Here is a 23457-nt window from a genome sequence, read left to right as displayed (position 1 = left end):
AGTGCCAAGCAACATATGTTCACTCGTCACTGGGCATAATGTTTTACACCCCAATGTTGATTCAATCCTAAGTATTTTAAATATCTGGTGCTTTTAACATGCACATTGTTTTGGAGTAAACTGCCCATAGAAACATCGATGAAAACCAAAGAAGTTCTTCCAGAGGCACAGCCCTATGGGCTTAAACTCCCATCACCTAGTCAGGGGAAACACAGAGTTCATGCTGATGAGACACACAGAAGACAGTCATCAGCAGACAGAACATCAAAATATAAGAAGAGCAAGGCCCTCACTACAATATGGAAATAGGGAACGATAGGCTGCGCGCAGTAACCACGCACTCTGAGGCGCCTCGTGGCTCGCCCCCTCAGAGGTTCGAGTCCTTCCTTGGGCTTGGGTGAGTGTATTGTCCTTCGTGTAAGTTATTTTAAGTTAGATTAAGTAGTGCAAGCCTAGGGACCGATGACCTCAGAAGTTTGGTCCTATAGGACCTTACCTCGAATTTCCGAATGGGGAACAACCACAGTGCTCATAGTGGCCTGGCAATGAACTTTGAATATCAGGAAATGTGGCGCAAAAATCTGAGTTTTTAATTCGAAATACGCTATTTAGCTGGCCCTATTTTTCATTTGCATGAGGTGGGTGGACACCGTAGTCCAGCAGTTAAGTGCATATCTGGAAATTGAAAGGTTTTTGTGACCTTCCAAAGTAATGTGTTCAAGAAATCTCAATCAAAAATAAGGACTAATTTTCTTAGCTGGAGTTCACAGTCAAAATTTTGTAAATGACATGGTGATCGTCTTTTGATTGTAAAAATATTTATTTGTAAAACCCAATATTGCAGTTTCAACCATGTGGCTATTATCAAATGGAAATAATTGTGCCTTATCACAAGTCAAAACTTAATATCATTTGACATGAAATGTCACAAAGCCTGGTTAGATCATATTGTGTGCCTGATGACGACTCTTTGTGTGTACTGCACTCATTGAGTTGTACTGTCTGTGCACTCCATTATTTTTCCATTTGTCTTCAATACTATGTGAGTAAATGATTAAACATTTGTATTTGTTTCATATAAAACAGGAGGTGGCTTCGTCATAAAATGGTCTGTGGACGTTTTCTTTTTCTTTTTTTTCTTCCTACGAATCCATGTGTGAATCGCTTGATTTAAGAGTGAAAACAGGTAAACCAGGAACAAATAGAACATAGTTAACAACGAATTATAAGTGCAAACATAAGCTCTACACAGTTACATACCATATAATAACAGGTTAATGATGGGTGTTAATGACGGGTGTAATATAACAGGTGAAATTAGCCCATACTGTCACATAGCAAACAATATTGTTTGATATAGAACATTCAGGTTTCTAACATGGACGGAAGCCAATGCTTACATGGTTCAGCAGGAAGAAAATGTTATGTCAGACGTGTGTGATGCCCTCTATTGAGGCACCGACGAATAATTGTCTACTTGTTGTCTCCATTGGAGCTGTAATTCACAAAAAACTTTTTAGAGGTAACTTCTTCGACTCTAGTTTCATCTGTGAATATATTTATGTTATCTTCCTATTTTGTAGTTGTGAACATCATGAATGGTGTCTTTTCTAGATTTATAATTAAGTTATTCTGTATGAGCCACCGTATATGCGTTTCACTCAAGAGGGCCCATAGTATGTTCTATAGGTATTTTCAGTAAGTTAGAAGATGAATGGCGACTTTAAGTACCCAAAAAAAATTTCCAGTTCCAACTCTGTTATAACGCTGCATAATGCGGACTTTTAAATCATTTTCTTGAAAGAAAAACTCCTGATCACACTGCAAGGAGTAGGCTTGCCGAAACACTGTATCACCCCTTTTGAACTATGCCATCCAGCAGAATACCTGATAAATATTCAGAAGCTTTGTTCTGACGTGCAGCGAAACGTCGAATCTGAAAGTCCACGTGTCCCTTTGACAGTTGTGCAACGTATGTTATCGTATTGACGGCTCCAGCATAGTCAATTTATGGCTCTATAGCTTTTTTTAGAGAAGGCCATGGTTTGAGTTTACGCAGTGTGACTCCATATTTGAAAAGAGAATGAAAATAGACTTGATGAACACTTTTTACTCTTCGGTTTTCTTTCCATCAAGAATTCTATGTACAGAATAGAAGGCAGATTTTTTAAACAAATTTTTCATTCCTATATTCTGTGTGCTTATTTTATTTCAAACTGGCTGCCTTGTTTGCGCTCTGATTCGTTTCCTGACGGAGCTTGGAAGCCAAACAGTTTGTTATCTAAATATTTTTAAACCTTTCTAATTTCGTACCATTTTAATTTAATATGTTGATGTGCTTACCTGACGCGTCGGTATTATTGGGAGAAACTTTGTGTGTGGTGACATACATCTTTGCTCCGCGTGTTGTTTGGTTCGATGACAGAGTTTGACAGTAAATTGACAATGGATTCTGAATTGCGGAAAGAAGGCATTGTGTTACAAATTAGAGAAAAACTGAATGAGGACAAGATAAAATTATGGTTAACTCCATTTTATAGGGAAGACCAGGGATGTGTTGAAGCTGAAGTGCAGGTAAAGTTTTGTTATTGTGTACTATTTCTTATCCTTGTGGTTTTGCGCTGTTTTCAGCGGTTGTCCAGGATAAAGAAGAAAAAGTGCGACGAGGGAAAGACATCCTTAATTTCAAATGTTAATTTTATATAACTATGTCGTAACGTCCAAATACTAGTAATATTTGGCTGCGTCATGGATTCTTTGAGAAGACACTGTTTAAAGTCTCTGTACGTGCTTTACGTAGAATTTTGGTGTCTTCTTGAAGTTGGTATTAATTTAGTACGGTTAGAGGTGTAAAATTAATTACCGACATAAGTTTTAATTTTGGATATGGATTTAATTCCATAAGCTCTACAACGCAATGAGTTTAGTCAGTTTCCCAGGATTCTTGTGTGTTTCGGTTCTGTACTGCTCATTTAAGTTAAATGTGAATAAAATTGCCATTAAGTTGTATTTTTCCAAACACGTTGAAATGACATGCCATTTTTTCAAACAAAATGTTTTGAGATTGAAAGAAATTTATGAAAAAATTTCCACTGTAATTCGGGTAACTTTTGCCCACATTGCGAGTGCTTTGTTAATACATAACTTTTCGGTTCTGGGATAATGTTACTGAGGCTCCATACGTGGCTGAATGTGTACTCAAAGGAGAGATTATGTGCCAGTCTCCCAAAAGTTTGCTTTATTGGATAAAGTATTTATTTATTTATTTTTATTTATTTATTTATTGTATTTTTTTGCATGGAGACACCAACTAGTGTCTTTTGCAAACGTCATAGCAATGTTTTACAAGTTTAGTAATATATATATATATATATATATATATATATATATATATATATATATATATATATATATATTGCTTATGTCTGTGTATGTGCGGATAGATATGTGTGTGTGCGAGTGTATACCTGTCCTTTTTTCCCCCAAGGTAAGTCTTTCCGCTCCCGGGATTGGAATGACTCCTTACCCTCTCCCTTAAAACCCACATCCTTTCATCTTTCCTCCTCCTTCCCTCTTTCCTGACGAAGCAACCGTTGGTTGCGAAAGCTAGAATTTTGTGTGTATGTTTGTGTTTGTTTGTGTGTCTGTCGGCCTGCCAGCACTTTCATTTGGTAAATCACATCATCTTTGTTTTTAGATATATTTTTCGTACATGGAATGTTTCCCTCTATTATATATATACAATAATTTATTTTAGTTTAATATTAATATTCACTTAAAGAGTATAAACACTTGTCAATCAAGAAATGTTTCAGTTTCAATTTGAATAAGTTCCCTTTGTGGCACCTTATAGAGCTCGGTAATCTATTGTACCATATTTGACCACTAATGCATGGACTATGGTCTGTTGTTTTTAATTTTGTTCTTTGTCTGTAGTAGCAGTCTTTATTTCTTGTATTATAGGCATGCATATCAGAGCACTTTGTTTCTTTGTTTTGATGTGTCACAAAAAATATAATTAATTTGTAAAGATACAGTGAGTAGACTGTGAGGTATTTATGATGAACAAAAATTTCCCTGCATGAATCTCTATACCCTAATCCATGGATAATTCTGATTGCTCTTTTCTGTAGGGTTAATATTCTGTTCATATGTATGTCGGCAGCACAACCCCATATCTCTATCCTGTAATTAATCTGTGCAAAAATGGTTCCATAATAAATTGTTTTTAATGTCTGATGTGGAACTACTTTTGATAACTGGCTGATTAGATGTAATGAACTGCTGATTTTAATGCATAAAAATTTGATATGGTTTACCCATCTTAGATTTTCATATAGGTGAATACCTAGAAATCTGCAGCCTTCTGAGTCCACTACTTCAATTCCACCTATGTTACTGATAGAGGTTTGGTGTGAGTTTGTAAGTTTAAATGGCAATAACTGAGCTTTACTGATATTAACTTTCAAACCTTGATCTTGGAAATAAGTAGTTATTTGCTGTAGTCCCTCAGTTGCTACCAACGTTACCTCATCATTTTGTTTACCAAGAAATAACAGTGAGGTATCGTCTGCTTAGGTTACCAATTGGGAGTTGAAAGGTTGCTCTATAACATTTATGTACACTAGGAAAAGGAAAGGGCCCAAAATTGAGCCCTGGGGTACACCTTGTGTGACTGTCTCATATTTGGACTGGAAATTAATGATCTGATTATTGATTTTGTAAGTCAGCTTTGTACAGAAATATATAGCAATAACTGTTAAGCATTAGCTTAGAAACGAAAGTTAGCACGTACGAAAACTAATCATAATAATAAACAAATCTCAGCAGGAAAAATAGTTGTTAAAAACTATTTAATTCTTTTTACTCAGCCTACCATTAACATCCAACTAAGATGAATTTGATTCTGATATGCTGTCATTCAACTGCAGAGGTGTACCTTTCTGATTATTTGCTACGTTCATGTACTAAAGAATTTTTCTTTAGTGTGCAATTTCCCACTTCTTCCAAACTTTCCCACGTAGCTTATATCAAGTCCTTTCTTGTCTGAAAAGTGCCTGCATTATTTTCTTTGTTATAACAGTGTCACCCATATTAACTCTTCTTCTGTTCTAATGTCAAATACAATTAGAGCCTTTGGCCTAAAGCTCAGTGTGTAACATTTTTTTCGTTGCACCTGTATGCCACTCAACATGTCATCTTTCTAGTGAGTAGTAATCTGACCTTATCTAATATTATTGATATTCCAGCCTGGACTTTCTGTTGTCTGATTTAATCTTATAGGTGTTCTAGAAATGCATGTCCTGTGGCATGCATGTAACCTCTTGATACCTGTGAAATTTATCCAGGAGTTCTTATTTATTCGATGAATATGTAGGTTTCATGTAACCTGAAGTAGTTCTATTTCATATCTGTGAATACATTTTGCCTCCTCAAAGATGTTTTCACTTGTAGTGGGGCTCTACTACACTTGTCCCAGAATTGAGTAGTGGAGAGATTTCTCATATCAGTTGCAGTCTGTCTCCTCTATACGGAGAAAACAGCACATTTCAGCATTGCAAGTGAATCGTCCACAGCCATTGACTTCACACTGCTAATGGATGCTGTCTTCTGGGAAGTGGTGGATTACTTGCACTGTAGTGACTTATTCCGCACATGGATCTACCTGACAGTTACATCAATACATGCCACCAAACCACCAAAACTGATGTAAAAGAAAATTAGCTGACGCTTTTACAACAACTTATCTATATTTAAGCATCAGTTCAGCATTCAGGATGTGACAGAATGTCACTACCAGGGCTGCTGAAATCTCTATCTTAAATCATGTGTTAATCCTGTCAGATAGCTCGTCCCATGGTAGAGCAAGGAGTGCCATTTTGGAGGGGGGGACACCTCTGTGAAAGTTCCATCATACTGATAATTCATTTGCTAACTATCTTGCAGCATTTCACATTGCTTGCGTAAATGTTGGTGCATTAACCCTGTGCCAAGCACTTCAGACTTTCTATGTCAATAGCAAAAAATAGTCAGAGGGAATTTTTACAATCTGTTCACACCATCAGCTAAGGTATGTAGGTGAATAAAGATCTCTGGGAAAGGCAATTCATGCGACACAGTACCACATAGGACAGTGCTATTTTAATAATTGCACCAAAAGCTATAGGCCAGATAATGGCGAAGTACTTCAAACAAATTGTCATGCCATTTGAGATCCTCCATTCCAATGCAGATGGAAATTAGCTAAGAGGGCATGGCTAGATTTCTTGGAGGAAAGCAATCATGATGCTCTTCTTCAAGCCCAGGAACGTTCAACCAGCCTAAGTAGTTATCACATTGTAGCACTTAGCATTTCTATGAGGATGAGGACATTGGAACCACAATGGACAGTATTACTTCTGGAAGCAGTAGTGCAAGAGGTATGTCATTATATGACTACTGTGTATGAATCAGGCTTCTGGGATTGTCTTTCCATCATAGTGCAGTATTTTAGCATCAAAAGTTGGCAGTGCACTACCAGACTGACATACCCAAGAGAATTGTTTCTTTATGGGAGTTTGGTGAATTTTGCTCCTATGGCAGTAGTTATTAGCAGTACAGGGTCCACAGTCAGAAGCCCTCCCAAATGCTCTCCTTTTGTGAAAGCTGTCTTTTTTTCGCCTTCTACTCTTGGGCCCTATGCTTGACAATTGCAACAAACACAAAAAAAGGCTACAATTGTAGTCTAAAATCACAAGCCTCAATTTTTTCTCAGGTGAATGCATGTGCATCAATTTCAGTTGTTCTGTCATGTGTAACCAACCCAAACTGTAACTAGAGGACACCATTCTTAATTTCAAGGGATCATAAAAGTTCCTGGGCCTCATCTTTGTTGAGGTGCTCCCTTGGTTGCCACATCGTGATGCAGGATCTCTAAAGACTCTAAACACCTTGAAGTGCCTTAGCAGCAGATACTGGGAAAGGGGGAGGGAGATAACTTACATGTTATTTTACAAGGCCTTTGTTCAACCATAGCTGGATTAGGGCTGTGTAGTCTATGTTTCTGCCCAAACATTCTATTTAAAGACCATGGTCTCTATTCATTGTAAGGACATTAGACTGGTGATGGGAGCCTTCAAGATCAGCCTTACAGCCAACTTGTATGCTGAGGCTGGGGAACCACATCTAACCATATGAAGAAAGTTCCTCATAGTGTGATATGCACATAAGTTCTGGTCAATCCCACAGTCTTGATACTTTAATCTTCTTGTCCGACAATCAACAGAACATGTATGTAAGATGTAGAACAACACCAATGTAGTTTGGGATTAGAGTAAAGGAGCAACTTGCAATGTGGTGGATCTGAGTGTCTTAACACAGGACTGGAGTTAATATTGTCCCTGGTTAGTAGTGAGACAAAGGTTGTGATTCCCTAAATGCTTCACACAATTGTTTCTGCATCATAGTTTTAAAATTTTGACAGTGTGTCCATTTCTATTTTAAAATCAGGTGTGGCAATTGTCACACCATACAATGGTTATACAATATAAGTCATGTGGCAAGAATATATTACTGTCGCAAGTAAATGTGATGAATAGTGAGAAAATCACAAGGAAGATTCGAACATGAATCTCCCCTGTCAGAGTTCAACACCAGCTGTCCAATCACGCTCGATGTAAAGCATTTAGAACTTAGGTCATTCACTGTTTCTATTTTGCTTCTTTTTTCACAGTTCATCACAACCTTTTTGTGTTTTCTAGCTTGATCTATGTTCAATTTTTGACAGGCTAACCACTGGACCATCTTACCGCTACATCTGAGGGGGGGGGGGGGGGGGGTGCAATGGGGAGGTTCCCTTGTTAGTATTTTATTTTTATGACTAGATTGTTAAAGTTTGAGGAAAGGGTGAGAATGTGCACGTAGGCATGCACACTGTAATATGTGAGTTTTATTAACCTTTTGAATATATTGATAAGTAGTCACTGTCTGTGTTGTCATAGCCAGACAGTCTTTAAAGTCTTTGTGTGCCTTTAGGATATTGTATAAGAGGAAAGACATCGTTCGTCTCAATTTTTTAGCTCGTATTCTGCAAGGCCACTGATAACTATGGCATTGAGTGGCCTGAAACATATGTCATCATCATAATGAAGGGCATTAAGCCCCACACCAAACCATTTTGATTAGGCTGGCTAACCATCCGACGTAAGTTCCTCATGGTGTGACTTGCATGTAAGGCCTGGTCAGTCCCCTAATCTTAACTTTATTGTTAATACATAATACAGGAGAAATTTCTGTAGTTTGTTTGTCTTTTGGAAATGTAGATCCCGACATATTTCACATCCCTAAAGGCTCATCCTCATATGATGTGATTTACGTAGCATGATGTGTAAAGGAATACTCTCATGTTTCTTGGTGTTAGTTAAACTGACTTAATATCTTTATGGACATACCTGGTTGATGTTTCACATTATAAAAAAGGAAAAGAGATAATTAAAAATAAAGGTACATAGTCTGTAGATGTTTTCTTTATTTAGATTTTTGTTTTGTTGCAGAGACTGGCTGAGAAGTACAGCAAATCCACTGGTTTGGATCAAAATACTTGCTTAAGTGTGATAAAAGAACTACAATCCCATGCATTGCAGAAATTACAAGAGAGAACTCAATTTCAAGAAAGTGGTATAGCCACATTGAAAGTACGTGTTTCAAAAAATAGAAAAATCCATTCTGTTAAAATCCGATTGACAGACACTGGGCACCAGCTTTTGGAAGCTGTTGCAAGTGAACTACAGCAGCCATTGGAAAGGTATTCTGTGATACTGCTATACTTTATTCTTATTGGTTGACTGACAAGATGTCAGCTAATATTTATTTTCCTTCAAACAATGGAAACTTCAGATTGAAATATAAATAATATAAGGTAAAGAATAGATAGCTACTCACCATAAAGATGACACATTGAGTTGCAGACAGGCACAACGAAAAGATTGTTACACATTTAGCTTTTGGGCAAAACCGTCTTCACGAAAGGTAAAAAACACTCTCTCTCTCTCTCTCTCTCTCTCTCTCTCTCTCTCTCTCTCTCTCTCTCTCACACACACACACACACACACACACACACACACACACACACACACACACGTGTGCCACCAGGCACAGTGGCACGAGTCTGTGTGGGAGAGAGAGGAGGAGGGAGCAGTGGAAAAGGAGAGGAGCAGGCAAGGGAAAGAATGGGTGGGTGTATTGGCAGAGGATGGAACACAGTGAGCATGAAGGGGTGAGAATAGGGTAGTGGTGATACGACAGAGGGGGCAGAAACTGTTGCATGGAGGATGTGGGGACCGTGGGTTACTGTATGTTTAGTCTGGTATAATTTCAGGAGTGGAGTATACAGTATGTTGTAAGGGTAACTCCCATCTGCACAGTTCAGAAAAGCTGATGGTGGAGGGGAGGATCCAGGTGGCCCGGGTTGTGAAGCAACCATTTAAATTGAGCGTGTTCTGTTCAGCTGCATGTTGTGCCACAGGGTGATCTACTTTGCTCTTGGCCACAGTTTGGTGGTGGGTGTTCATCCTGGTGGACTGTTGGTTGGTGGTCATACCAGTATAAAAAAACTGTGCAATTATTGTAGCAGAGCTGGTAAATGACTTGACCCCTTTCACTGATGACCTGTTTTTGATGAGGTAGCATGAGCCTGGGACAGGACTGGAATAGGAAGTAGAATGAGATTTTCACTCTGCAGTGGAGTGTGCCCTGATATGAAACTTCCTGGCAGATTAAAACTGTGTGCCGGACCGAGACTTGAACTTGGGACCTTTGCCTTTCACGGGCAAGTGCTCTAACAAGACTTGCCCATGAAAGGCAAAGGTCCCGAGTTCGAGTCTCGGTCCATCACACAGTTTTAATCTGTCAGGAAGTTTGGAATAGGAAGTGCTGAGTGGGTGGATTAGGCAGGTCTTGCACATGGGGCTTCCACAGAGATATGATCACAACATGCTTGGCGAGGTTCTGGGTGTCTCTTCAAAACATGCAACACAGGGAGCACATGGTGCTTGAGGAATAACTGCTGTTCGAAGTAGACTATTGTTTGGAATGTTGGTTGTGGTGACAGTTAGATCTGTACTGTTGGCCAAGGTCTAGACAAGGTTGATTGTGACAGTTAAGAGTTGGAAAAGTCAACATATGTGATACTATGACAATTACTAGAACTCCCGTTGTGGAATATATTTTATGCACATCGAATTTCAAAGAGTAGTTTATGTCTACGTGGATGGATGGTATTGGTAGATTCAGTATTTCCCTTTATTCTTCTGTTGAACTTCACTTTCTTAATCTATGCAATTGTCAATACTTATGCAGAATTGACAGCAGTGGTGGGGGGCATGGCATGTGAGAAGTGTCATTGTGCTATTGTAATTTTTCTAATTTAAGAAGGCAGATTCTTTTCTGAGACATTACTACTGTGGTGTCTAGTGGCATTGCCTGTAAAATATTGAGGTCTTAAATTTGGATGTAATTTAAAGTATTTCTTGCAACAATCTAAAACTATCTTCATCTGCATACAGAATAACATTTTGATTATCGTCCATAAAGAAATAGCAATACTTGCTTGTGTATGACAACATTTATACCAAACTAATCCTCAGCATGGCAAATCATCCAAGAATAATTTAAATTACAAATTTGCTAGAAAAATAACCAGTTACTTAGCACTGTTACTATTTAACTCAAATAAAAACTTGTATTGTGGAAAGCTAAGTTGCACTAAGCCAAAATGGAAGATAAATTGTGGGGAATAGGAATTTCATTTCCTTTTTTTATTTGTACACATTTCAGTCTATCATTGTGGCACGAGTGCTGTAGTTTCTTTGAATGTAGGGATAAAATTGCTATTGAGTAAAATATCTTGATTTGATGACATGGATTATTGAATAATTTTAAATGCTGCTGATGGGGATTCAATGTATAGCAATCATTCCCCTGTTCAAGTACAACAGTGGAAAATCCTGCATTTACTTTATCTGTCAGTCTGTCTATCTAACAATGGAAACTCCAGGTAGGAATATAGGAAAAAGACAGATTGCTGCTTACAGAAATGAAGACACGTCAAGTGGCAGACAGGCACAATTAAGATCCTCACTTGCAGCTATCAGCCACAGCCTAAGTAAAACACACACACACACACACACACACACACACACACACACACACACACACACACACACACACAGCAAGCACACCTCATGGATGCCAACTCTAGCATATTGAGCCAAGATGCTGGAGTTGGCAGGCGCGCGCGCCTGTGTGTGTGTGTGTGTTGTTTTTTTTTAACTGATGAAGGCTGTGACCAAAAGGTATATGTGAGTGTCTTTTAAGTACACCTGTCTGCAACTTGATGTGTCTTCTTTATGGTAAGTAGCAATCTGTCTTTTTCCACATTGTTGGTATCTGTCTGTCTATCTTTATTCATCTGCTGATTATTGCACAATGATATGGGATTTGTCAAGATAACACAGTCCTAATCATTAGGGCGAAATATGCGACACCCAGCATACATAACTTGCTTTGAGGATAGGATAGGTGGTTGTCTGTGGCATTGACTAAGGACTCGTCCTGGCATTTGTCTTAGTGTTATATATAAAAACTTCAGATAAACAAAATCAGGGTGGTCAGACAGAGTAACGCCATCCTCCCAAATATGAAGACAGTGTAATACGTAAGTATGAGGAAAAGCAGAAACATATAATAGTGTTCTAGGCTATTTGGTAGACAGTATAGCTGTGTGTAGAGAGAGAAAGCAAAAGTGTTACTTCTTCATAAATATGCATAACGGTTTTGTTTTTGGGGAATAAACTCCGTATGCTGTTAATAACAATTTTAAGAGAAAAGGGTGGCTGTCAAAGGGAAATGAAATATTGAATAAATGTATTACACCAAAAGTTACTGGATTGTATGTCTTAACTACTAACTAGATAAGAAAAATATTTAGTTTCTGAATATAAAATAAAGACCGTATTTGAAATATTATGAGGGAGAATCAAAGGAAAACTTTAAAAATGTAATTAAAAATCGACATTTTGCTTCATTGATCTGTTAATTGGCAGCACTATTACCACTGATGTAAGGAATGTCTTACAGGAGGCAACAGCTAATTCAGCTGTGTGTTAGATTCTAGCTGACTTCCATTGAGTCAGCTCAGCACTTGAATGCCCAGGAAATGTCACCAACTCCGGCAGCACGGCGACTGCCTAGCTCTAAGCGGTTCTTGGACCGGCTGCAGGGTGTTCTTGGTCTCACTCCATATTTTACTATGACCCATCTGCGATTTGCCTGGTGTTGGTTGTCCTGTGGTTGGTTGATCTCCTCCCTGTGCCCCTGGGTAGGTTTCAGCACATGAGGGCACCTGAGTGTTGAACATAAATGTGGTAGACAAGAGGCCCTGTTGCTGGCTTCAGCATTGAAGGCTGGTGTTGGCAACACTCTGCAATTGGCGTTGTTGGAAGACAGTCAGTTTCTAGATCAATAGATGTTAGGTTGGGAGCAGCATGAAGTTCATCCAGTGAAGGCCATCATCTTGTGTACATTTTCGGCTAGTTCATAGGCTGTGTTGGAGCATGTAGGACGTAGATTCATTACAGTTTTGTAATCATGGATTCAAGTGCTATTACTGTGAATATCATCAGTCCCAACGATCAATACAGAACAAGGGCGGGAGTGTTTAAAGGGAGCTAGCATGAGGCTGTGATGCAAAGCTCAATTTTTAATGACCAAATGCGTCCTCTTTATTCTGCCACATTCCCTTACAGGCTGGTAGCAGCTGTGTCTGTCTCCCCCTATGTGCTCTTATGAAATAGTTTCTTGCAACATGCCTTACGAGCTGATGAACATGCTTGTCACTTCCTTTGGTTTTCCATCCTCTTTTCTGCTGAATTCTTATTCCTTACTTGGCAGACAGTGTCATCAACCTGATCATTTTGTGACATAATGGCTTGCTTCCTGCTTGTGCCTCTGTCATGATTTGAATTTGCCTGATGCAATGTGAGAGAGTTTTAATAACCTTTTTTTCTAATTTCTACTCTTTACTATTCTGTGCTGTAGCACATATTACATTGCCAGGATCACTAATACCATATAATCTGTATTGGAGCTAATACTGATGTGCATTAACAAAGACCAGAGCCCTCCATTAGATCGATCTGTAGAATCAGATATAAAATTTAAAATATACTTTCACTCCACAAAAGTAATACATAGTATATGAATGGGAAGTTCCACACTCAATAAGTACTTCGGATGCAAAGTGATATCAAATCATTCTTAGAAGAACATAATGGAAATAGTGTACCATTCCCTGATTTGTCAGTGATTTGCGAATCAGCAGGAGGAACGTGTCAGTGACTAATGAGTGTACCTATTAATCTGTGAAATATACCTCTCGTGATGGAATCTGCTGAACACATTGTGTGAATGAATTAATGACACCCATGCTGTATATATTCTTTTTCATTTTACGAAATGAATACTGAATTTGAGAAAGAGACACTGTCAAATTCAGTGCTGATGCACAAAACATTGCTATAAAAATGTGTCGTAGGGTCTCCTGAATTTGTTACCCTCATATGAGCCTTGTTTTACAACCAAAAATGCCACGTGTCCTCATTTCATAAAATAATTTCTTCTTTTACTTGAATCTGAAACTTCTATACTTGTCATCACAGTGCCATCAATTAATGACTAAATGAAATGGCACAGTGGAATAATGTGTGTGAATGTGAATACGTGACCAAGCACAGTGGTGCATTAGTAAAAAACTGTACTTGAGTTTAGAAGGCTGACAGATCCAAGTCCTGTTCAGCCATCCAGATTTAGATTTTCTGTGGCTTCTCTTAATCATTTAAGACTAATATCAGGGTGGTTCCTTTGAAAAGGACATAGCCTCTTTCCTCACATATCCTTCCTAATCTGAGTGTGTGCTCCATCTCTAATGAACTCATTGTGTATGGAATATTAAGCCTTAATGTTCTTTCTTACTTTCCTGAAGGTGTGCAGTTAAGATTCCCTCTTAGAATATAAAACTGAGGTTTGCCATGGCTTCACTATATAACTTCAGGGTAATGCAAGGATCAGCCTTTACTGTAAAATATCTGTACGTAAGAATCAGTCTGTACCTTCTTATTACATTAAATCAGATGCAGCTCTTAACTCTATAGAGTGCAGCACACTTTGTACACATGTAAATAATAGCTGTCTTTGTTACCAAGGTGAACATTTATGATTGCAAAATCACAGAATGTTCAATCTTAGTTTAACTAAATAATAAACATACATTACATGGACCAAATCACTGTCAAATTAGCCAGTAATAAAATAAACTTTTCACTATCAATCTGTTGCTGCATACAAGTGTTACCCCATGATAATGACACACTCAAAGTGTTAAACAACACAGCTGCATCAGTTTCTTGCCAACCGTTTGTTTGATTACTAATTATCCCATAGATAACTGCCTCATTGTGAGTGTGTGCTGCTAGCTCGGAATCTCCATAATTTTCTTGTATGGATCATAAATTTTCTTCAGTTAGCGTGCTGTCTGTTTTGTATTACTGCTGCTCACTTGGCTATATGACAACAGAACTAATTACTGTGTTAATGAAGGAATACATACAGGTTCGGAACTGTTAAATGTCAATGGAACAGTAAAAGATGGTGTTATTTATGATTGCCACATATTGTATATAAAAGTGTCCGCTTGAGCATTAAATATCTTTTCACTTATTTTCAAATTGATCCTCTGTTAACCACTTACAATTACACATGAAACAAATTAATTGTTCCATTTTCCCCATTGTAATTGTTCTGCAAATCAAGAAAGCTTTTTACCACTTGCATTTCACATTATTGATAAGGCTTCCTCGGTGTTGATTACTATGGAGTGAAAAACATGTTTTGCTTCTGACTTGATGTATCTATAAGTTACATAAAGTGTTACTTATGACCATCCAAACATGGCCAACAGCACAAGATCGAGGATATAAAGTCAATACATAGTAAAGATGTTTTCTTTACTGATAAGTCAAATGTATGTAGGCTACAGTATTTGACAATCACTTTATGAATATAGCAGATGAATTAAATAAAAATGTAGTTTCTACAGGGGATGAGATAACACTCTTAGAAAGTGGCTTTTCAAGGTTTCCATCTGAAACTCACCTCTATGGTGCTGACAAGGGGACAGATTGACTCGATAATTAAATAGCTGAAGGCTAAGAACTCTCACGGACTGGATAATGTGTCTAGTAGGAGACTAAAGAACTGTGCTGTAAATGTTAGCCCACTACTTACCCACGGGGTTTTTCCTTTAGGAATGGTCAGATTTCAAATAATGAAAATACTCCGTAGTAAAACTTCATTATAAAAAAGAAGAAAGGGACAATGTAGACAATTTTTAGACCTATTTCTTTATCATCAGTGTTTGCAAACGTTATTGAAAAGGCTGTATGTATAAAGGTAATTAACGATTTCAGTTTATATAATTTGCTATCAAACATACTTTGGATTCAGAAGAGGCTTAACAACTGAAAACACTATCAGAAGTTGGATCATTATGGTATAAGAGGAGTTGCTCACAGCTGCTTCCTGTCATACTTCAAGAACAGGCAGCCAAAGGTTATTCTCCACAGCAATAAGAATGGCATGAGGTGCCATCTGATTGGGGCATATATATGTGGTGTCTCTCCCAAGAATTGTCAGGTGCATTTTCTCTTGTCTTTCATTAGATATTTGCAATTTAGTCTTTGCACCATGTAGCTCGAGTCAGCCCAAACAAATGGTGCTCATCACATCTTTCATGTAACACACAGTCATTGTAAAACATTGGTTTGTTTCCCATTATGAACAAAATGATTTTTAAAGTGAAATTTTACATGCCCTTTCAATAGTCTTTTCAGAGTAGTCTAGTGCAGTGCTTGTTTTATTGATATGTATTAACAGGGCCAGTGAAACACGAAGAATAACCAGTACTCCAACAGTGACAGCACAGTCCTGGCCAGTGCTCACTGCTGTCGCCAAGCATGTGGTGCTGCAGAGTTGCTGCTGGATTGCTGTTTATTCTTTGTTTTACAGTCCCTGTTAATACATATCGATAAAACAAGTATTGCACTAGACTAATTGGGGACTGCTCTGTTGATTGGGCACGTAAAATTACACTTTAAAAATAATTTTGTTTGCAATGGGGAAACAAACCAATGTTTTCCAACAACACTAGGCATCTCATGAAAGACATGATGTGCGCTATTTGTTTGGGCTGGCTCCAACTTTACAATGCAAAAATGAAATTCCAAATACCTCCTGGAACACCAGAGAAAACGTCCCTGACAAATCTTAGGAGACACAATGTGTGTGTGTGTGTGTGTGTGTGTGTGGGGGGGGGGGGGGGGGGAGGATAAAGATTCTAAAATACTTCTGTTTGCTGATATCACTAGGTTGGTAGTGAAGGATGTTTAGTGCGACGTGGGCGTTGTATCATGCACCGCAGTTAGAGACCTAAGTTCATGTCTTGTAGAAAATAAATTGATGCTACATCACAGTAAGATTCAGTTTCTAACACACAGTTCAACTAAGAACGATATTTTGATTGTATAGAAAGGGCATATGATTAGTGAGTCTGAATAATTCAGATTTCTCGTTGTTCAGATAGATGATAAATTGTAATGGAAAGCCCATGTTCAGTATCGTGTTCAAAAACTGAATGCTGCTCTATTTACCATTGGAACTGTATCTGTAATAAGTGGGGGTCCAACACAAAGTTAGTCTGCTTTGCTTATGATATATTTTTGGCTCAGAAATGGACAGCTCGAGCAGTAGGTGGTATAAGTTTGCGAAACTCTTGTTAATCTCTTTGAGGAGTCTGGGAATTCTGAAATTGGCCTCTCAGTATATATTTTCTTTAGTATTATTTAACTGGATAGTTAAAAAAATCTATTCACCAAGCGGCAGCAGAACACACACATAACCGACTGTTGTGAGCCACAAGCTTTCGGAGCCGGTGGCTCCTCCTTCAGACAGAAGGGTTGAAGGGGAAAGAAGAAGGGTGAAGAAAAAGGACTGGAGAGGTCTAGGAAAAGGAGCAGATTTTGGGAAAGTCACCCAGAACCGAGGGTCAGGGGAGGCTTATGTTACGGGTTGAGAGGGAAAGACTTGCTTCTCATCCTACACAGTAAGTCTCCCTTTCTATTTCTGTGTTCTGCCACCACTTGGTAAGTAGATTTTTTATCTATCTAGTTAAATAATCTTATCAGTAATTGATTGTTTTCTTTAATATTGTTGTTTGTTAAAAGTATGAGCTTTTTTCCAAGAATTGGCAGCTTTTACTGTGGTAATGCTATGTAGAAATTCAATCTGCATGTGGATTACATCATCTAGACACTTTTACAGAAAGGGTTGCAGTATTCTACTGCATCCATTTTCAGTTGGCTCTACAAAAATTAAAAAAATGTAGCGGTAATCCTTACACATTCAAGTGTAAATTGAAAAATTTTCTTTTGAATCACTCCTATTGTGTCAGGGAGTGCAGAGAAAGAATTTAAGGTAATTACTGTGATATTTTGTTGATTATGATAATATACAGTTGCAGCTTGTCATCTTCATAGGATTTTTCTGCATTTTGTTTTGCCTATTTGTGTTAATTTCACGTACAGATGCGTTTCATGGCCATGTAGATTTACTCTTCAGTTTGTCCTACAGAACTAGAATTGTAAAATGAGATTTAAAAAATGTCATTAAACAAACAATCCATGTAGCTGAGATTTTTGCAAAATTTTTCTCTCTATTGTTATACAGCAGACTTCTTGCTTTGCAAGCTTTGTAATTAAAATATTCTGTATCTGCAGCGAGGCTTGTTCGATTGTCTGATATGAGAAATGTTGAGAAAGAGTAATTGAGGGCTTAAGTGTGCACAGTTTGAAGTAGACTGTTGCTGGACATGAATATAACTTGTATGATTTCCCTGTGGGTGAAGACAAATTAGCAAACTATTTCCAGACCAAGGATCAGCTGCATGTAGTCATTGTTCCACAACAAATCATCCAGAACCATTAGAATGGTTTTTCTGCTGATCAGAATTATTCAAGGATCTGGGTGATAGTGCCACCATCGAGTTAGGCATTGACTCCTCGGACATTGGCAGTCTTCTTTCCACAAAATGCAGCAAGCATTTATGGATGCAAATCTCTCGCAGGTTTGTTGCTGTCTACCTTTCTATCTAGTCCCCTCTCCAGAGCTGTTAGCAACATCACTACAAGCAACAACAATGAGGGTCATATATAGGGGTCTCTGTGGATCATCAGTGTAAAGACAGTCAGGAAAGGTGTATCACTCATGGTTTTGAGAGCAGCAGATGACCAGATAAAGCCGTCCTCTTCACCCTGATTAAGAGACAGTGGATAGTGGCTTTCACACTCTAGATTGATGTGAAATCTCTTGGCTGCAGAAACATCAAGTCATCTCAGTAGTGAGAACATCCCCAAAAAAGTCCCAACTTTTACTACAGTATAACAAATGCCAGGAGCCAAATCACATTGCAAAAAGTGCCAATGCGAACCAAGATCTGCTAGCAAGTACCGGTACTCCCTCTAGATTTGCTACAAAAATTATGCACTGCTTTTGTCTGCTAGCTGTAGTGGTCTACATAATGGTGAAGTAGCTCACTGTAATTTCTTTTGTAACCACTTGCGAAGCAGGATAAAGGGAGGATGAGAAAGCATCAGAAAAATCCAGCGCAGTTAGGAAATTCAACCAGAAAGACATTCACAGCTAACCTGCAATCTCCAGACCAATTACAGACCAATGTGACAGGTCTAAAGTGAACTAGCACTGACCTAAACCAACACATCAGCTTATGGAAGACCTGCAGTGGACTGTTAATATCCCGGACTCGCTATCCCTGGTGTTAAATGACGGGTGTCAGCGGCTAACTTAGTTTTACATTTTATGCGTGAAGGGGGCTTTCACCACTCTTTAAGGGGGGGGGGGGGGGCACTTAACCTCATTGACCCCTTGAGCAGTTGACAGAACACACTGTTGCCTCCTCTGCCCAGACCAGGCTGCGGCAGTCTGGATTTGGTGATCCATCCCAGACCCTCACCCTACCTACTCTTTTGCACTTCCTTCCAGCTCTCGCATGGTCTTTTTGACTTGTTCGTCTGTTATCTGTCTGTGCTTCTCTCGCCCTGTCTTTGTTGCTAGTCTTTCCTAGGCAATATCTGACTGTGTTGCATGTGGTAAGTAGCGTGGGAGGGGGGTTATATATTCCCTCATTGCATTCTGCTTTCAGGAGCATCTGGCTGCTCCCTAAATGGGACACCTCGTCTGCCTTTCTTCCTATGTCTCCCTATCCTCTTTTTTTCCCCCTTATCTAGCCTTTGTTGACATTTGGTAGACCTTATGTTTTCTTACTCTGGGTTTTGCGCAGTAGGCCGTCTTCGATGTACGGTCATATAGATCTGTCTGATTGAGGAGAAAGGGACTGATGATGTATTAATTTGCTCCCTTTAATCATCCATCCTACCAGCAAACGAACCTATACACAAGCAGAGTAGCTGTCAGTAGCTAGATGAGTGGGCAGTAGTATACACTGGCCCTGACAAATTTGCCGCACGAGCAAGTGGTCAAACATCAGATGTTGGGGAAGCTAATAGCAAGTGGAGCAGCATATGATACCTGAAATCAGAGATAAGACTTTCAAGCCTGGTAACACGGATGAAAATGTTTGTGGTTCTGACATTGAAGATAATGGTTCGATATTGATCACTCTGGCCCTGTTGTAACTACCCAAACAATTAACAGGCACAGTGTATCATTGAAGAAACAATACTTAGTGTCTGTCAATTTACTACATAAATGCAAAAGTGTTCAGAGTCATGGTATTTTATCATGTTTCCCTTTCCATATTGGAAAGCTGTTTTGAATTAGAGATTCAGCTGGTGGAAATGGGCAGTCTTTCGTAGAATGATCACATCACTAAGAAGATTATCATTACCCATTTAAAAGTAGTGTTTTGAAGTGCAGATTTGTTTTTGAAAGTGATTGACAGCTTTCAACCACTGCACTAATTGTAGATCCTCTACAGCTTTTCCTACATTTTACTAATCTTCTGGCATTGCTACCTACCTACAGCTATCAGCGTAGTCTGCAATCAGCCTCAGGTGGCATCTGATACTCCTGTTGTGCGGTATTTCATTATTTTGTAATTATATATAATTCATGTTGTCTTTGAACTTTACAATATTCTTTCAGCATCACTTTCATTATAAAGAACTGAAAATTCATGATTTTCATTACAACAATAGGTGTGCTGAATCAAGTATGCCAGCTGGCAGAAATTCGAAAAATTATAGTAGTCAGTTAAGCAGTATTGCTTCTTAGACGACAGTACAAAGCTGCCATAACTGCTTGAAGGAGGTACATAATTGCAGTGATCGGTTTGTACATTCATTCATTCATTCACTCACACACATCATTCCGTAATTTCCTTTATGAAGGAAAACCTGCAAATTTTAAAAATATTAAGACACCAACTATAAATTATTTTTTAACTTTGTTATAGAAACTTGTAATATACCTTAACTTCATGATTATTACAGTAAAGCTTTTCCATTTAATGCTTAATAACAGTTCATTCAGGGACATACATACTTGATATTGAATGAATGTTTTCCGTAAATATATTCTTTTATCATGCATTCACGTGTTGCGCCCTGTTAATACCATCATGAACGAGAACCTACAGGGATGGGAAACAAGTCAGGTTACACATTAGCAAGCTGAAGCAGCCATTACCAGCTACTTCTATACAGCATATTAACAATAATTTAAATTAATGCTATATATATATATATATATATATATATATATATATATATATATATATATATATATATATATATATATATATATAATAGAGGGAAACATTCCACGTGGGAAAAATATGTCTAAAAAGAAAGATGATGAAACTTACCAAACAAAAGCGCTGGCAGGTCGATAGACACACAAACAAACACAAACATACACACAAAATTCAAGCTTTCGCAACAAACTGTTGCCTCATCAGGAAAGAGGGAAGGAGAGGGCTGTTTGGTTGAATCTGGGAGTTTTTTTTTTTTTTTTTTTATAAATCTGCTTGTGTCTGTGTATGTGTGGATGGATATGTGTGTGTGTGCGAGTGTATACCTGTCCTTTTTTCCCCCTAAGGTAAGTCTTTCCGCTCCCGGGATTGGAGTGACTCCTTGCCCTCTCCCTTAGAACCCATATCCTTTTGTCTTTCCTTCTCCTTCCCTCTTTCCTGACGAGGCAACCATTGGTTGCGAAAGCTAGAATTTTGTGTGTGTGTTTGTGTTTGTTTGTGTGTCTGTCGACCTGCCGGCGCTTTTGTTTGGTGAGTTTCATCATCTTTCTTTTTAGACATATTTTTCCCACGTGGAATGTTTCCCTCTATTATATTCATATATATATATATATATATATATATATATATATATATATATATATATATATATATATATAAAAACAAAGATGATGTGACTTGCCAAACGAAGGCGCTGGCACGTCGATGGACGCACGGGCAGGCACATGCATGCACACAAAATTCAAGCTTTCGCAACAAACTGTTGCCTCATCAGGAAAGAGGGAAGGAGAGGGAGGGACGAAGGGATGTGGGTTTTGGGGGAGAGAGTGGGGAGTCGTTCCAGTCCCGGGAGCGGAAGGACTTACCTTAGGGAAATTTAATTAATTATAAAAAAAAATTATAAAAAAAAACTCCCAGATTCAACCAAACAGCCCTCTCCTTCCCTCTTTCCTGATGAGGCAACAGTTTGTTGCGAAAGCTTGAATTTTGTGTGTATGTTTGTGTTTGTTTGTGTGTCTATCGACCTGCCAGCGCTTTTGTTTGGTAAGTTTCATCATCTTTCTTTTTAGACATATATATATATATATATATATATATATATATATGAGAGAGAGAGAGAGAGAGAGAGAGAGAGAGAGAGAGAGAAACATTCCATGTGGGAAAAATATATCTAAAAACAAAGATGATGTGACTTACCAAACGAAAGCACTGGCAGGTCGATAGACACACAAACAAAAACAAACATACACACAAAATTCTAGCTTTGGCAAGCAACAGTTGCTTCGTCAGGAAAGAGGGAAGGAGAGGGAAAGACGAAAGGATGTGGGTTTTAAGGGAGAGGGTAAGGAGTCATTCCAATCCTGGGAGCGGAAAGACTTACCTGCGAGCGAGCGCGCGCGCGCCCACACACACACACACACACACACACACACACACACACACACACATTCAAAGGCAAAGAGTTTGGGCAGAGATCTTTGCCCAAACTCTTTGCCTCTGAATATGTCTTCTTGTGTCTGTATATGTGTGGATTGATGTGTGTGTGTGTGTGTGTGTGTGTGTGTGTGTGTGTGTGTGTGTGTGTGTGTGTGTGCGCGTGCGCGCGCGCTGCGCGCGCAGCGAGTGTATACCTGTCCTTTTTTCCCCCCTAAGGTAAGTCTTTTCACTCCCAAGATTGGAATGACTCCTTACCCTCTCCCTTAAAACCCACATCCTTTCGTCTTTCCCTCTCCTTCCCCCCTTTCCTGACAAAGCAACCGTTGGTTGCGAAAGCTAGAATTTTGTGTGTATGTTTGTTTTTGTTCGTGTGTCTATCGACCTGCCAGCGCTTTCGTTTGGTAAGTCATATCATCTTTGTCTTGAATTGAATTGAATTTTATTTGATCCTGTAAGATTGCATTGTGTACAGTAAATGTATAACGAATAACAATAAATACAAATTTAATGGCCAAGTATTCTGCAACACTGTAAAACTCTTTTTCAATGAGATAGTCTTTAAGTTTCTTTGAAAAGTCATTGTCAAGTACACTACCTTGCAGGCTTTTGGGCAAACTTCTTAGTAGTCTGATACCAGAGTACTGGGGTCCTTTTTCTAGCATTGCCAGTCGATGGGGTCTGCTCAGTACTTCATTCTTCCTTCTTGTATTGTAGGTGTGTACACTAGCATTTGTAATCCAGTCCTCACTACCTTTTGTGATGTACATTATTGTTTTGTATATATACAACGATGAAAAAGTTAAGATACCTAACTTCTTGAAACAGTTTCTGCACGTTTCAGAGGTCTTTCTTCTTAAAATGGTCGTAATTGCCCCCCCCCCCCCTCCCCCCCCCCGTGTGTGTGTGTGTGTGTGTGTGTGTGTGTGTGTGTGTGTGTGTAATGTGAACACTCGTTTTGTGTCTTGTTTGTTTGAGTTTACCCACACAGTCACTCAATACTGTATGGTTCGAAAAGTCCATGATACACTGTACACAGGAGGTTCTTGTCTGAATACTGTGATAGCTGCATCATTAAGACTGTGACAGAGCTCAGTTTCTTACAGACATTGTTAATGTTTTTTTTCCATTTCAGTTCATTATCTACA

At 38.6% G+C, this 23457-nt stretch overlaps 1 protein-coding gene across 1 annotated transcript in view; it reads left to right on the top strand.

The window, feature by feature from the left end:
- Positions 1-2196: 2196 nt before the first annotated feature.
- The window catches only part of LOC126414756 (NEDD8 ultimate buster 1-like), a 122540-nt gene continuing 101279 nt past the window's right edge, over positions 2197-23457 (top strand). The window contains exons 1-2 of the mRNA XM_050083375.1: positions 2197-2574; positions 8532-8782. Coding sequence (XP_049939332.1) covers positions 2419-2574; positions 8532-8782 — 407 coding nt within the window. The 5' untranslated portion in view covers positions 2197-2418. The remainder of the gene's footprint in view (positions 2575-8531; positions 8783-23457) is intronic.

This window comes from Schistocerca serialis, chromosome 1, assembly GCF_023864345.2.
Source record: "Schistocerca serialis cubense isolate TAMUIC-IGC-003099 chromosome 1, iqSchSeri2.2, whole genome shotgun sequence".
NCBI lineage: Eukaryota > Metazoa > Arthropoda > Insecta > Orthoptera > Acrididae > Schistocerca > Schistocerca serialis.
Note: the sequence above shows the minus strand (reverse complement) of the source record. Positions and strands in the feature narration are given on the sequence as shown.